The sequence below is a fragment of the Brachypodium distachyon genome, chromosome 4 (assembly GCF_000005505.3).
Source record: "Brachypodium distachyon strain Bd21 chromosome 4, Brachypodium_distachyon_v3.0, whole genome shotgun sequence".
Classification (NCBI taxonomy): Eukaryota; Viridiplantae; Streptophyta; class Magnoliopsida; order Poales; family Poaceae; genus Brachypodium; species Brachypodium distachyon.
The window spans coordinates 13,621,180-13,636,428 of NC_016134.3; the positions used below are offsets into that span (position 1 = coordinate 13,621,180).

General features: G+C 45.9%; 2 protein-coding genes, 1 long non-coding RNA gene and 1 other non-coding gene across 7 annotated transcripts; 1 reads left to right on the plus strand and 3 right to left on the minus strand.

The window, feature by feature from the left end:
* Positions 1-34: 34 nt before the first annotated feature.
* On the minus strand, positions 35-116 carry TRNAS-GCU. The gene has a single exon. It is a non-coding gene; the product is annotated as a tRNA-Ser (tRNA).
* Positions 117-1,253: 1,137 nt separating this feature from the next.
* LOC100830151 (pollen receptor-like kinase 3) lies at positions 1,254-4,238 on the minus strand. The gene is made up of 2 exons (XM_003577293.4): positions 2,371-4,238; positions 1,254-2,257 (listed from the first exon to the last, which is right to left on the minus strand). The coding sequence occupies exons 1-2, from the start codon at positions 3,779-3,781 to the stop codon at positions 1,629-1,631; spliced, it is 2,040 nt and encodes a 679-aa protein (XP_003577341.1). The 5' UTR covers positions 3,782-4,238; the 3' UTR covers positions 1,254-1,628.
* LOC112268911 lies at positions 2,093-4,547 on the plus strand. The gene is made up of 2 exons (XR_002960418.1): positions 2,093-2,174; positions 4,196-4,547. It is a non-coding gene; the product is annotated as an uncharacterized LOC112268911 (long non-coding RNA).
* Positions 4,361-11,441, minus strand: LOC100830463 (monosaccharide-sensing protein 2). Of its 4 annotated transcripts, XM_024455182.1 has the most exons (9): positions 11,160-11,441; positions 10,244-10,290; positions 8,951-9,063; positions 8,820-8,868; positions 8,185-8,306; positions 7,469-8,035; positions 5,845-6,545; positions 5,512-5,699; positions 4,361-5,097 (listed from the first exon to the last, which is right to left on the minus strand). In XM_024455182.1, exons 5-9 carry the CDS (start codon positions 8,261-8,263, stop codon positions 4,668-4,670), a joined length of 1,965 nt encoding a protein of 654 aa, XP_024310950.1. In that variant the 5' UTR covers positions 8,264-8,306; positions 8,820-8,868; positions 8,951-9,063; positions 10,244-10,290; positions 11,160-11,441; the 3' UTR covers positions 4,361-4,667. The 4 variants fall into 4 exon arrangements, with proteins under 4 accessions (XP_024310950.1, XP_010237533.1, XP_014758683.1 ...); XM_010239231.3 differs by lacking the exon at positions 10,244-10,290; XM_014903197.2 differs by lacking the exon at positions 8,820-8,868 and having other exon boundaries at positions 11,160-11,440.
* Positions 11,442-15,249: the final 3,808 nt, after the last annotated feature.

The window sequence follows — 15,249 nt, forward strand, 5'->3', positions numbered from 1 at the left end:
ACTTTGGGATCCCAAAAAACGGACCAAAAAGAAACGACGCCTGAGAGATTCGAACTCTCGCGGGGAAACCCCATGTACTTAGCAGGCACACGCCTTAACCACTCGGCCAAAGCGTCGATTGTTGAGCCCTTCTGCGAACTTTACATATTTATACTTCTATATGTACGAATGAAAGATTAAAGATAGCCAAAGGTACACAGCTAGGGTTGAGCGAGTTCGGATTTGAACGTGTTAATGGAACAAGTTTAATGAGTCGAGTGACGACTTACCAGTTTAACTCGGTCTAAATAAGCCTAAGACATGACTAATTTTAAGGCCTCGGGAACAATCTCTGACCCATAGCTCACTTGTCCCTGACCTAACGCTAGTGAAAGGGAGTACTTGGCTACATTTATAGATGTCACACGTGTTGAGATGGTCAAAATTGTAGAACATTCATGTTCAATTCTTTTTATCAAACTTACGTGTTGCCGAGTTTGATTTTGACTTTGTTATATTAACGAAACGAGTCAAATTAGCCCGTTATCTCAAGTAGTGAAACCGAATCGAGCTGAACACTTGAGAGCCCTACACGTAACCTATTTTTTCAATCGGTGTTTGCGGTTTCAATTGTTCTTTTGCCATCCTGTATGATATCTTTTGGCCATTTGAGTAAGACTCAAATAAGCTAGAAAAGAATTGCTAGCGAGTGACCGCTAATTGTAACGGTGCAGATTTACGAAATTCACGTGTGTAAACTTGCTAATCGAACATGATTATGATTTTTTTTTTGCTAAATAAAGGAAAATGTCTTTGATAGTGAAAGGATTTTTTAATGTTGTGGTGCAAATTTTAGAACGTGGTTGTGAATTTGTTGCGTTTAACTTAGGTGCATGTGTGTGGATAGAGTGTCACGGGCAGAGTCCAACTCCTCGTGGCCGATCGTTGCTCTTCTAGTAGACTCACCGAGGCCTTGTTCGTTTCCAGCAATCCTGCAGGGATCGGCAAGAAATCTAGGAAAATTGAACTGAATTTTAGACATTCCCTATCAATTCTCACTGGGAAGGGCAGAAACGAACTGGCCCTGAGGTGGATCCTCGTAATCTCATTTATATAGTTTGGCTAGCCAAATTTTGTATAGTTTTGTACATATCTTTCACGGCATCTCAGTATAAGATAAGTTTAGCACAGGAAAATTCAGCAACCGCATATTAAGCTAAGTAGTAGTACGCACGAACGCGCATTTCTCTTGCAATTTTGGATACTAGAAACCGAATTATAATTTGAACAAATACTCTAAATCGAAGACTTTTTACATGCATACATACAACATACAACGGGTACAATGATCTCTAGAAAAATCCACACGAGTATGGTCCTTGTTTCCATCCCCCCCAAACTAGAAGAAATCGTATGTAAGTAGCCTAGAGAAATCACTAGAGATGTAAAACAACGGGAACGGTTTACCCCTCCATCTGGTCCTGACTGCCTTCCTTCTCCCATTTTTACAAATTCAGACCTTCAATATATTTTCAGCCAAACAACGCCCCTTCTCCGATTCTCGCCACGTCACCCTCCTCCCCCTGATCAACGGTCCGGATTCGATCGCGTTCGTCCGAAGAAATTTCGCGGCGGCGGTGGCGCAGTGGTCACGAGGCGCCATTGGCGACCTCCTCGACCATCCGGGCGGCCTCCGCCATGTTCGGCCGGCTCTCGGGCGCGGAGATGGTGCACTCCCCGGCCACCCTCACCATCCTCACGGCACCGCCCACGGCCGCGGGTCCCGCGGCGGCGACGACGGGGTCGACGAGCTCGTGCTCGCAGCCCTCGAGGACGGCCGCCGCCGCCCACTGCACGACGTCCGTCCCGCCGCGCACGTTGACGAGGTACTGCGACGGGAACCGCCCCGTGACGAGCTCCAGGAGCACCACGCCCAGGCAGTACACGTCGGACCTCGCCGACACCCCCGGCGTGTTGGCCTCCGGGGAGCGGAAGGCGAACATGGCCCCCGCCAGCTGCGGCGCGTTGACGAGCGGGAAGAAGCCGTAGTCGACGATCCGCGGCTGCAGCTCCGCGTCGAGGAGGATGTTCCCCGATTTGAGGTTCCCGTGCGGCGGCGGCGGCGGCGGCGCGTCGAAGTCGGCGCCGTCCATGCTCACGAACCGCATCGCCGGCATCCCCAGCTTCTCGTGCAGGTACGCCATCCCCCTCGCCACCCCCACCGCGATCCGCAGCCGAGCCCACCAATCCAACACCACCCTGTTCGGGCTCTGATCCCCTAAATCAATCAACCAAATCATAGATTATTAACCACTAATTAATCACATTTATCGGTGATTTGATCGGGGGAATTTGGTTAATTTGATTTTGGGGATTTAGTTGTGGCGGTACCGTGTAGGACGTAGAGGAGGGAGCCGCGGGGCATGAACTCGGAGACGATGAGCTTCTCCTCCTTGCGGTAATGGTAGCCGAGAGGGGAGAGGACGTTGGGGTGGCGGAGCTCGCAGAGCATTCGGAGGTGGTTCTCGAACTCCTCGCGGCCCACGCGGTTCATGTCGCGCATCCGCTTCACGGCTACCGTGATGCCGTTGCGCATGGCGGCCTTGTAGGCGGAGCCCAGGGTGCCGTTGCCGAGCACCTCGGCTGAGGCCTTCATCATGTCCTGGAGCCCGAACTCGCCGCTGGCCCGGCTCATCAGCACGAACTCGTCCGCCCGCTTGCCGCCGCCCATGCCTCCGCCGCGGCTGGACCCGGCCATCTCCATGGCCACCGCGTTGGAGGACCGGGGCGGCTGCGCGTTGGCGGAGGAGATGGACATGGTCTTGGAGGTGGGGCTGCCGCTGACGGGGACCGTGTCATAGCACGGTGGCGGGGCGCTGTTGCGCTCGTCCTGCCGGAGCATGAGCACCATGGCGCCGGTCACCAGGGCGATCACGAGGAGGATGATGCCGATCACGACCACCACGCTCGTCTCCTCCTCCACGGCGAAGTAGTCCGCGGGGGTCATGGGCGGCATCGGCATTGGCATCGAGCCGGGCGCGGGCGAGTCCGGCGACTTCGCGGCGGCGGCCGGGGAGCATGCGCCGGGACCGCTCCCCGGCGCGCCGCACAGGCCGGGGTTGCCCGCGAACGCCGACTCGTTGAACCGCGTGGCGACGGCGCGCGGGAGCGAGCCTGTGAGGCGGTTGTGGGAGACGTTGAAGAGCCGGAGCGAGGCCGGGAGGAGCTCCGGGACGGGCCCGTCGATCCTGTTGTGGTCAAGGTGGAGCTCCAGGAGCCGCGGCGCGCCGGCGATGGCGGCAGCGGGGAGCGGGCCTGTGAGCTCGTTGTTGTCGAGATAGAGCTTCTTGAGCCACCGCATGTTGCCGAACACGTCGCCGGGGACGGGGCCAGAGAACGCGTTGTGCGACAGGTAGAGCGCCCGGAGGCTGCGCACGGTGCCGAGGCTCGGCGGCAGCGGGCCGGCGAAGGCATTGTGCCTGAGGTTGATGGTGTGCAGGCCTGGGAGGTTCGCGAGCGCGCCGAAGTCAAACTTGCCGGAGAGGTTATGGCGGACGAGCCGGAGCCCGATGAGGCCGCCGTTGTCGCACTGCACCCCGTGCCATGGGTGCGTGGCATTGCACGGCGTCGACGGCGACGACGCCGACCACGCTTCGAGCACCTTGTTCGGGTCCGTAAGCGACGCCTTGAGGCGCAGGAGGGCCGCCGCCTCGGCAGCGGGTTCGGCGGCGAGGGTCACCCGGCCACCGGCGAGGAGGAGGAGAAGAGTGGAGAGCCGGAACGCTAGGATGAGGGTGACCATGACCGTCTTGGTGGAGGTCAGAGCCTTTCCTCTAGTTTTCTTCCAGCCCCTGTAAATGTTTCCTGCCTTTCTTGGCTTTGCCTCTTCTGCGTTTTCTCAATGCCTCTTCTGCTCCAGTGGTTAGGCATGCAGTTTTTGGGACCTAAAAATAGTGTTACTCGGCTGAGACAACAGGTGATCAATGGAGATGATGCAATGCAACGGCTTTGCCACCTTTTCTGACAAAAAGAAAAGAAAAGAAGAAGAGTAAATGTGCAATCGAGAGTAGTCTGGTTGTCTCTTTTTTTCCATGAGAAAAATGGGGCAGGAAATGTGGCTATTGGTTCTGCAAACCATCTCTAAAAGAAGCAAAGATGGCAAATTAGGCAAAGATTAAATTAGTAAACTGAAACAGATGCATGTTGCTTCTTTCAGGTATGTGAACCATGTTGGAAAATAAATAAATTAAATGCAGTGTTTCGAAATGAGACATGTCAGTATCTATATCCTGGAAATAGCATCAGAAAGCCACAGGGGTGCTGAATTTGACATGCTGCCTGCAAACATGAGTATGGAATAACATGTTCTTTTCTAACTTTGTTCAGTAATATAATATGCTTTGTTTTGTGTTACCATTGAGGATCAACATTCTTGGAACTAGCACATGTGATTTTATCTGTATATACAACAACCGTCAGTTACATGAAAGATTCATGCAATGAAATCTTCTTGTTGTACCTCTAGACCTGAAGTAGATAAATCACTACAAACACTATCACCAATCCTCCTAACGAGCACAAAAATTCCAGCAACGAAGCTACATTTGTCATATGTACACGCAGTAGAGCAAGCATCCAGTGAACACTTGGCTTGTGTCGCCTTCAGCCCTGAACATTCTATGTTTCTGTTATAGACATTCTTGCCTTGAAAACTTGAAGATCTCGGCAATGAGCTCCAAGGGAAGACCTTTTGTCTCCGGCACTCTGAAGTAGACGAACAGAAGAACAATGGAGCACACGAATGCATAGACACCGCATGCTCCGGTGAGCCCAATGGTACTCAGCATCACTGGAAAGCAGTATGTTGAAAGCAGTCTTCCAAACCAGAAAGAAAGTGAACAAAAACTAGCACAGGTTGCACGTGCCCTGGTCGGAAACATCTCAGAGCAGAGAATATTTGGTATTGGCCCCAAACCAACGACATACGAGCAGAAGCAAATGGTTAATGTGAGTTGGAAGAGGATTGCTTGCGCCAAAGATCCCATGTTCACTATGGAGGACAAAGCTATTGTACTGAGTGACGACATTAGGATGGGAGTGGTGACAAGGAGAAGAGGCCTGCATAAATGTACAAAGGTCTTAATCTGGAGTATTTCTTAAGAGCATGCAATGAATGTCATTTTGAAAATCATGAGCACAGCATATTGAGCTTATTCTCAGATATGACCGAAAAATTGAAATGCCAATGGACCAATGGACGATATGAAATATTTTATTTGTAAGATGATTAGTACAAAGCATATGCAAAGTAAGCAGTGCTTCTGCGTCAGAATGCTTGGCTATGAGCAGCCCAGAGAGCTTACCACCGTCCACCGTAGACATAAGAAAATATTGAAAAATGGAGATGGCAACTACAAAGATGTCAGACAACTTTTGGAATTTGACGATGACCCTAATGTTTAAATGGTAATAAATGTACTGACACTTCTAATTGTGAATATTTTTTAATGTTCAAGTAGTCTCAGGGTTAACCTTCTTCCGCAGATATCCATCAGCATCATTGCAGCAGTTATACAAGGCAACATCAGAAAAGCATTAAGGACACTTATGAGGATTGCTGTTGAATGAGAGCCAAGTTCAATGTCCGAAAACAAACTAACCACTCCAACTCGTTCAAGAATTTGAGGATTATAGCGGAGAAGACCACTGATTCCTGCAGACTACATTTTCAAGAGAGGGCAAATAGTGAACACGCTATTAGCATAGTTACCAAGAAGTGCAATTGACAATGCAGAAGGATTCTGAACCGAGCCTCCTTTTCAAATTATGTACATAAGCACGTGTCGATGACAGAGAGAATTGTACCTCCTGAAGCGCTTGAATTAACATGCCATGGCACAAAGCATGCCTGACTCCTGGCTGAAGAAGTACCCTCCATTTAGGTTTCATATCAGCTGTTTCAGATAGCCGGACAATTTGATGTCTGGATGGATGTCTCCTTGTGCTTTCCATATTGTGAACCGGAGGCTGATGAGATAGTACTTCACGGATTTCTTCTTCTTCTTCAATGTCATGATCATGTAAAGAAGACATAAGATCTTGCACGATTCCTGTTGTGCCATGCCTTCTTAAATATGAAGAGCTCCCTTCAGAGGTAAAGGGTGCATTTGAACCATATCCTTCTGCAGTTGCAGCCTGAGAAAGCAGAGAAGTCTGTAAACCATCTTCATTATTGTCTTCGTCAGCAGGATAAGCCTCCCTAATCTGTTGAGCACCGTCATCATCCTCCCTGTGCTCATCCACCCGTTCATGTTCTACAAAATTAAAACTACTGAAGGCCGGAAAGAAATTGTTCCGCACACTTCCTATTTCTGACATATTCTCATGAATGCTTCCAAGAAGATCAACTAGTGGGTCTGAAAGGTGCCAATACAAACTACTATAGCGTGAAAGCTGGCTGGTGCTTGTTCGAATGAAACTTTGACCTTGAGCAATGCTAATAGCATGTCCTCCAATGCCCATTCCCGGTATAATGTTCATACCATCCGCAATAAGAGCTATTTCACCTGCAGATCTATGGGATGTCATGATTCATTTATGCTTCTTCAAATCAAGCAGTGAAAAATATATAACACAAATAGTCATCAGGATTGTTGAGAACAACATGCCATATGTTAGTGGCATGATAAGTGAATGAACCTCCATTGCTACTTTTTCAAGTCTTGTTTTATGAACATTTGAGTCTCTGCCAGCCACTGTATCATTACCATACACATTTCATTGTCAAATGGTTTTAACTATTGTGTCAACTGCAAATGATTAGGAACTCCTACTTTGTCAGTTTTAAAGCCAGTATAACGCATAGAATTAGTTTCCTTTTTCAAATTCCTAGCTGTCAAGTTGCATGTTAGGATAGGGGGGTTGAATTTGAATCCTTAGCCTGAAAAAGTCCCGTTACAGCCCCCCCCCCCTCCAGATACCCACTAATTGTTTATATCTTTCAGGCTTTCCTTACTATATACTATTAGGGGCTTCGGAGGCAAGCAGAAACTAAAGTGATTTCTGACTTCCAAGATCTTTTTCTTCTCCAGCTCCTCCCTTATCCTTGTCTTGGCATGCATGGGCGGACCCAGGAAATTATTTTATGGGGGGGCAAAACACAAAAAATACATAGTTCATAGTATAAGATATGAGAGATCTAGTCTCCTGCTGGTCCACCTGGTTCCGCCACTGGCTAGATGGACCATAGCGAGGAAACAGCTTCGCATGATGGATCGAACGGCATTATCTATCTCCAGTTCAACCCATAATAACTTTCCAAATATAGAGTACTTTGTATTTTCATACTGTCAGATGCAGTTAGAACTACATATTTATCTACTCAAGAAGTTCGTAACCATATCTAGTTACTCAATACACCTTCTGAATTAACCATCTTGAGCTGAAAACAATAAAATGAAATCTTTGAAGCTAATAGCAACATTCTCACCTGAAACATCATCCTTCCCTCTAAGCCACTGTAGAGAAACTCTGGCTTCGCTAATTTTTCCATCGCTTACAAGCCACCTAGGTGACTCTGGCAAGTAAAATACCAATGCAGCAAAGTAGACAATGGAAGGTGCAAAGATTGAGCCTATCATAACTCTCCAGTTAAGAGAAGACGCCAATGTCATCCAAAATACCATGCAATAGGAAAAGATTATTCCTACGATGAACATGAACTGCGGCATAGTTCCCAGTAATCCCCGCATATCTGGAGAAGATGTTTCGGAGATATATATTGGGACACTGGTGAAAACCAAACCACTTCCTGATCCAACAATTAGCCTAGCCAGGAGTAGAATGTAGACGTTAGGAGACCACAGCATTAGGATGCCACCGGAAAATAATAGCAGAGATGAGTAAATCAATACGGCACGTCTGCCGAGCCAATCTAATAGTGATCCAGAGAATATTGTGATCAGAATGGCCCCAAAAACTGAGACTGCTAGAATTATTCCCTCAATAGAAGGTCCATTCTCCAAGTCAAATTCCTTTTTCATATGGAGATTAGCCTCTGCCAGATAATCAAACCGAGTTAGTATGTTTGTCTTAAATGCCTCCTTGGAATAAAGAAAGCTGAATATTTGGAGGTAGAGTCTAACACTGAGAAAACAATTAGTCTCTCGTAACAAGCCAGTAGCAGACAATCAGTAGAAGAATTACCTAAAACTGTAGTAAAATCCCATCCAAGTAATATATAACCAATGGAAACAGCAACTGCAGAAAAAACTGTTGACTTCATCGTTTGATCAAGTACTATAGCACTTCCAAAATATTTTGTTTACCTGAAAATATGGACACTTGTGAGAAATACTGGCTTAAAAATCAATCAAACCGAACTTCTGCTTCCTGAAATAACCATTTTTACGTAAAGTACTTGTACAGTTTCATGGCCTAAAGATAATACACCTGTCAAAAGCTGGCAAGGGTATTGAAAGACACAAGCAACTAATATTAGTTTGCTGGCCCAATTAGCAAAATGATAGCCCTCATATAATATATATTAAAGTTGGTTCAATCTAATTGTCATGAGAAAATAGTTGAGATGAATAGATTTGCCTTAACTTTTAGAAGAGAAGTGATATTTACATCAAGTTTTACATGGTCATAGCAATCTAGCAGATATGCCTCTCATTTCACATTTGAAGTATGCTGACAAGAATAATTACAACCTATGAACCCATCTCTAGGGAAAGAATCTTTCTGAATATTGGGAACAGTCTCAGAGGAGCATCTGTGAGAAAACATAATACAAGCTGAACAGACTGTAATTGCCAGCAATGGGTGCTTTTCATTACCATTCAACAAGCTACTCGAACAGAGTAACTATCAACTGACTTCTTGTTTCTGTTAGCATTTGGATAAGTTCAGCAGTGAACCAAGGATATTCAAGTAAGAAACTGAAGAGGTACAAGACAAAGAATCGCACCCAGCATTATCAATATGATCTCCCGAAGTACCATCAACATCAACTGAAGGCTGACAGAAACAGGATCTGTGGCATTCTGTGTTTCACATGAGTTCTCTCTTCTGCAGGTTCAACTGTAAAGAAAAGCGAAAGTGGATACTTAGCATTATCCAGAAATAATAGGTTCGCACCAAATTCCTTCTTCAACTATTGTTACCTAAAGAAGGTTATTTATCTCGCTATCATAAGCGTGCATACATGGATTTTTGCACTGCAAATTCTCATAAAAATTACAAACATCTCGATTTGGTGGGGCCCTAATGGACTAAAGCAGCTATTGTACGTTATATTGCTACTACTTGATAAAAAACTTAAAGGAGAAAGTAATTGTCATTCGTCAGTAGCTTGCATGCATGCATATACAATATTGCATTGTCCCATGTGGCTTTAGAAAAATAAGCAACATGTTAGCACAATTTCATTAGACAGTGTGATCATTTACAGCCATATCATAGCAGAGAGCTATATCTTAACATGGTTTGTAGGTACATTCAGATTTAAGGCTGGGTCATGTCCTTGAGCAAGCACTTAGTCTGGAGTTTCAATTGTGTGAAGACAAGTAGCCTCACGCACATACAGCAACATTTATTAAGTTTGAGGCCTCCACAAGGATGCCCAAGTTGCAACGGATCTGCACAATGTCAATGATTGCATGCCTTGAGTATCAAATTGGCAGACACAAGATGGTATTTGGGCGTTGTGGCCATGAAGATGACTGAGCATGGAGATGACATTGTAAACTTGGCACGATGGTGAGAAGGCTCCAAATTTTAACGGTGAAGTTGAACGTAAGTAAACAAGACAAGTTAGTGCTGTGGTGCTGTGCTTCAAAATAGGTATGCTTTATTAGACATTACTCCTCATCTAACACACTATACAACAGATAGGCTGTGGGCATGCTCACCATAGATCTCTAGGTTGAAGAGAGATGTACAAATTGAATGGCCAAAAGATAACAATCCTTTGTTGAGCCATTTAGCTATTCAGAAATTTGTTGTTCTAAACAACTCATATTAAAGGTGAAACATAATTGCAGCATAAATTTCTGCGGGCGAACTGGCTAGTTGACAAAATCTCCTATTATTCCTGAGCAGTAGAAGACACACCACCAACCAAATCCTATTTTCTCGTTAGCTGTACATTGAACTACAACTACAACCATCCCTGAAAATAGTGATCAAATGTTGTCTACAAGTGAATCTCTGGAACTAGCAACCATCACTCTCTGTATCTCTTTATGGGTGATAGTCGTACCGATAAAGAGGAGAAAATAATTTCATGTTCCTTGTGGTCACTCAAAGCTGTAAAGTCCAGTATCCGCCAGACCGCCAAACAGAAAGGAATGAAAAGTTAATAACTAACAGTGCAAAACTGTCAAGAAACCCAATCCAATTCATTCTATAACTGCTTAAAATAAAGATTAAACCTTCCATTGGACAGTCTCATCAATGCTCATATGAACAACTGTTTCTATTTATAATCTCAATCCTGTCATATGTGCACTGATGAAAAATTCTGCTTAAACAAATAATTCAAAATTTGATGTAAAAAACGGGATCCGGTAAACACTACACCTTGCCTGAGAGTCAATAGTTCATATCTGCGGGTGCCACATTAATTTCAACTTCTTCTTAACTAGGAAAATCTAACAATGTCAAGTGAATCACATGCAGCTCAACATATAGAAATCCGCAAATGTAGCATAACAGATAGCGGGTACCACCATTGAACCATACGCCACTATAAGTAACTTACTATTTTTTCCAATTTCCAAGTCCAGTAGCAACCGCCCCAAGGCCTTCCAAAATTATTACAAAAAAGCAGATAGCAAAGTCACCAACATGAACATGCGCCCCACAAACCCAATTCCCCATCCCATAACCCTTCTATCAGTATCGTCACTAACACATTTCCTATCACCGAATTACCAATTCAGGAGCTCACCAACCTCATTCCACACGCTACCTATAACAACTTATAGTTTCAGAAAGGAAATCACACGGCAACCAAGGATGGATCAGCAAGAAACCCCCTGCAAACCCACACAGCCCCTAGGATTTATCAAGAAATCCTATCTAACACCACCGCTTCCCCGCCATTCCCGGAAGCGCAAGCACAGCTCGCACCGAAACCGCGCGGTAAAACTGGGCCAAAAGGTGGAATTCCTCACCTTCACTTCACCTGTCGATTCATCCTAACACCTTGGCTGCGAGAGACTGGGAGCGCGCAAGGGGGCAAACCAAGCCAGCAGGCGGCGGCGACTGGTGAACCGGTCAGAAGCATCAGCAGCAGTGGCAGCTCGCGTTGCGCCGGAGCTTCTGCTTGAGGAGGAGGAGGAAGGGGGAGTGAGCAGAGCAATGGCGGGAGGGCCGGAAGAAGGGGTGGTCTCTTTGTTGGGAGTGGAGACGACAGCAAGGGGATGAAGACGAAGCTGGTGATGATTAGATGGGGAAAAAGAAAAGATGACTCGACGAGGAGGAATCACACGGCTCTAGGCCTCTAGCCAGATCTGATCAACTGCATCCGGGCCGTCCGTCCGTGAACGGACGGCTTCGGTTGATGATCCTCGTTGTGCTTACCTGGAAATTTATGCGGCCAAAAATGGCAGATTTGATCATTTGACCCACTAGAGTCGAATGAACAAATTCAATTCACAACACTCAGTGATACGAAAACTCATGACACGGCATCTGAATCCCAGTTTGGCAAGAACTACTCGGAACGGGATTTGAATCTGGTAGTACTATCCGTGGGAAATTTTTGAATTTTAATTAAAATTGAATGATCAAGTTTATTTGTTTAGATGGGTGATGATTATTAGCTAGCCTTGGGAGTAAATGGTCCCAATTAATCATGCCCGAATACTCTTGCTGTCGAACATGCAGAAAAGCATATATAGGACAAAAGGCAGGGATGCCACCTGTAAGGTGCTGAGGAGCACGGGTTGCGTGAGAAACAGACGTGATCGATCGACTCGTGGGGACAGGCCACAGTAGCAATCAAGGTCCGCTGCGAAGTTCAGACTCCTGTATCGAATCACACTTTCATCTTGTAGTACAGAAGGTGGTACCGGTCACATGCCAGGTGCACATTCGCGCAGCTATTTTTTACATAGATCAGTGCATCTCAAGATCGTCGGAACCACGCCAGTCTATTCTCTCATCCAACAGCAATCTTAACTGAGCACCTCCGAGACTTAGCAAATCCATACATTAATTCAAAACCTTGAACTGTTTTTATGTTCTCCTGAAAATACATACAAGTTCCACCGCGATTTAAGAATTGGACTCAGCTCTAATGCAAGTTCACCGCAGGACACGGCATCATCATCGTCGACGAGCACCTCAGCATAGCCACTGGCGTGGTAATGGTCAAGGACCCTCCTGCGGCTCCATAGCCTCGCAAGCCCTCATGGGCGCGTACACCTGGCACATCTGGTCGTAGGACATCCTGTCGATGATGGGTTTGGGGACGGCGGGGAGGACAGGGCGCGGCGGCTTCATCTTCTCGACTAGGGCTTCGATCTCCTCATGGTTTAGGCGCGACAGCCTCCTCACTTTCTTTTCTCCCCCCGCGCAGGTTGGGTAGCCATGGACGTGAGGCTATCACTAGGGAGGTTCGACGAAGGTTCAATAGCGGGGATCCGCCGCTTCATCGATTGCCTCTTCCGATCCTTAATTAGCGACTGCGTGCGACAATCTAATTACATACGTACCTAGACTTAATTAAGTCACCTCCGGAACGCACCGGTTGATCAGGTCTCCAAGAACGACCCCGTTGCCCTTGACAGTAGGAAAACAAGAAGAGAAAATGTATGAAATATATACGTATAATTGTACTACGCGACATTGCTCGTTCTAATTTTGTGTGGCGCCACGTTTTATTTAATTCTTTGCACGGAATCAAATTCCAGCTCTCTCTTTCTTTGACGAAGAAAGAATTTTATTATCTTTTGGTTTCTTCGTTTTTTTTAGAACAAGGGCATGCTTTTATTTTTTTATGAAATAAGAATACAATACATCAGTACAATCAAAACGAATAAAGACAATGACGATCTTTATGGACTTTCATCCTAAAGGATCATGTTCCATCAGTAAAGACCACACCATCGGCTGGAAATATAACTTTTAGAAAAAAAGATGAGGTACATTCGCCAATGTTGCTGGATCGATTAATAGACATTTCCGGAATGCTTTCTAATAAAGCAGGGCCTAAGCCTTTTCTCCAAAAAATTAATAGACATTTTGACTTGGAGGTTTGGTACTTGGAAGCATTTTTTTGCTTTTGTCAGGAAAACAATCTCTTTTTTTTGGCAGCAAATTTAGTAAAAACCATGTTTAGAAGTTTCAAATATTTTTGTTGGAGATGTGATGTTCGGTGAACATGCAAAATTTCACGTTAAAACTCAATTATTTTTGGAAGTAATATAAAAGAGATCTGATAAAACTTTGAACATTAAAAAAAGTTACAAGCCTCACATTTTGGAGACAAAAGACATGTCGTCACTACTTAATTAATCAGAGCAGGTCGAGATCTCCAACACGTCGTCGTCGTGGACGAGGACCTCGGTGTAGCCACGGGCGTGGCACTGGTCGAGGAGCCCCTGCTTGTAGTCCCACAGCTCCACCATGTCTCCAAGCAGCGTCATGATACCCTGACGCATCTCGTCGTTCGGCAGCCTGTCGAAGAGACCGTTGGTGAAGAAGGTGGAGAGGGCCGGGCGCGGCCTCTTCATGCTGTTGATCAGGACGGTCGATCTTCTCCTGGATGAGCCGCGCCATCCTTCCCCCTTTCTTATTTGCTTCGGCCGCCGCCGGCGCCGCTGCGTCGACAGACATGGACTCGGTAATATCTCTTCGTTCTGCCCAGCTCCGAAGATATGTGTACTCGGTAATACCTCTTCGGCGTGCCCGGTCTTTCTATTTGTTCTCTCGCACGCGCCCGGGGAACCAATCGAACACGGCCGGCATCAGGGACGTGCTCCGTACGTACGATCCTTTGGAGCTGGACGCGGCGCCAAGTCCTTCAGCTCGATCGGTCGGCCGGCCGCCGCGTACGCATGTGTGGAGTACGCGTGCTTATACGGAGACTTGTCTCACAATTCGGAATGAATTACTTCACACACGGAAAAACAGCAACATCTGAAAGACAGTGTACGTCATCAAAACGCTTACGTATTACGGACTAATTCCAGGATTTAGTCATGTAATACTCCGTATTTCGGTAGTGGAGTTGGAATAGTTTGTGTTTTTGCTTGTGTTTGTGTTTGCATGTGAATCTTGTTTCAACTTGTACTGGTACTGGTATCGGGTCCCCAAATCGGCCAGGGAGGGGAATCCAGCCGCATAATCTTGGATACGTTGCGGTGGCCTCTAGCTCGATCCGCCAAATCCACACCGAGGGAATTAAATCCGGAAATTTGACATTTGTTCGGGAGGCCTCTAGCTTCGCATAATTCACGATCCCGGCTCCCTGGACTAGTGGAGTTACGATGTTCGGTTCTGATTTGCGCGTTCCATTTGTAGAGCTGGAAGCCGAGCGGCTCCGAAGAAGTCCTTTATGTAAACGGATCCAGTTTTGCTCACATCTCATATGCTCTGGTTCCACCGACTCTTACCTCAAACGAGACAATGGATCGATATAGTTTTTGAATAGCCAATGCATCAGAAGAAGGATAGGTAATACTATATGAGAATTAATGTTTGCTCCAATACTCGTCAATTAAGTACTCTTTTAAGTGTAGTCACATGTGAATATATGAGAATTCAAAGGAGGTAACAATAATCATATGTGAAGAGAGTAGTCAAATTCAGCTCGAACACAAAGCTCGCCTAATTCTACTCGAAAAGAATGCACCTAATTCTTTGGGTTCGTCTCTTCTCCGATAGAAGAGACAGCGATGGTGGTTGGTGAAGCTGATATTTTTATGCTTAATTAGTGGCCACATTAGGAAATGCTCCATCTCATTCATAATAAATGTTTTGCATTTAGTACAAAGTTAGTACGTGTATTGGAGGGAGTAGTAAACATTACTATCGTGAAGGTGGAATTCACGAAAACCTCGCTCCTACCGTTCAGTATCGATCTAGGTGCTTCATTTGCGGGTTGGAAGTTGGAGCTGTCACTGAAGAGGCCGTTTACGGCAGGAACTATGATGCTCTCCTTTCAATTTCCCATATCCAAAATTAAGACATTTTGATATACATGGCCATGCTTTGCTTCATCTACTATTGCCTCTAAGGGCATCTCCAACAGTTGTT

What these genes read in the sequence shown, in the direction of transcription:
- LOC100830151 (XM_003577293.4), bottom strand. Translation starts at nt 3,781, where the DNA reads ATGGTCACCCTCATCCTAGCGTTCCGGCTCTCCACTCTTCTCCTCCTC. An exon ending in CCTCCTCTACGTCCTACACG is followed by an intron (nt 2,258 to 2,370) that starts GTACCGCCACAA and finishes TGATTGATTTAG; the next exon opens with GGGATCAGAGCCCGAACAGG.
- LOC100830463 (XM_010239231.3), bottom strand. Translation starts at nt 8,263, where the DNA reads ATGAAGTCAACAGTTTTTTCTGCAGTTGCTGTTTCCATTGGTTATATA. An exon ending in AGGGAAGGATGATGTTTCAG is followed by an intron (nt 6,546 to 7,468) that starts GTGAGAATGTTG and finishes ATAGATCTGCAG; the next exon opens with GTGAAATAGCTCTTATTGCG. An exon ending in TAATTCAAGCGCTTCAGGAG is followed by an intron (nt 5,700 to 5,844) that starts GTACAATTCTCT and finishes TTGAAAATGTAG; the next exon opens with TCTGCAGGAATCAGTGGTCT.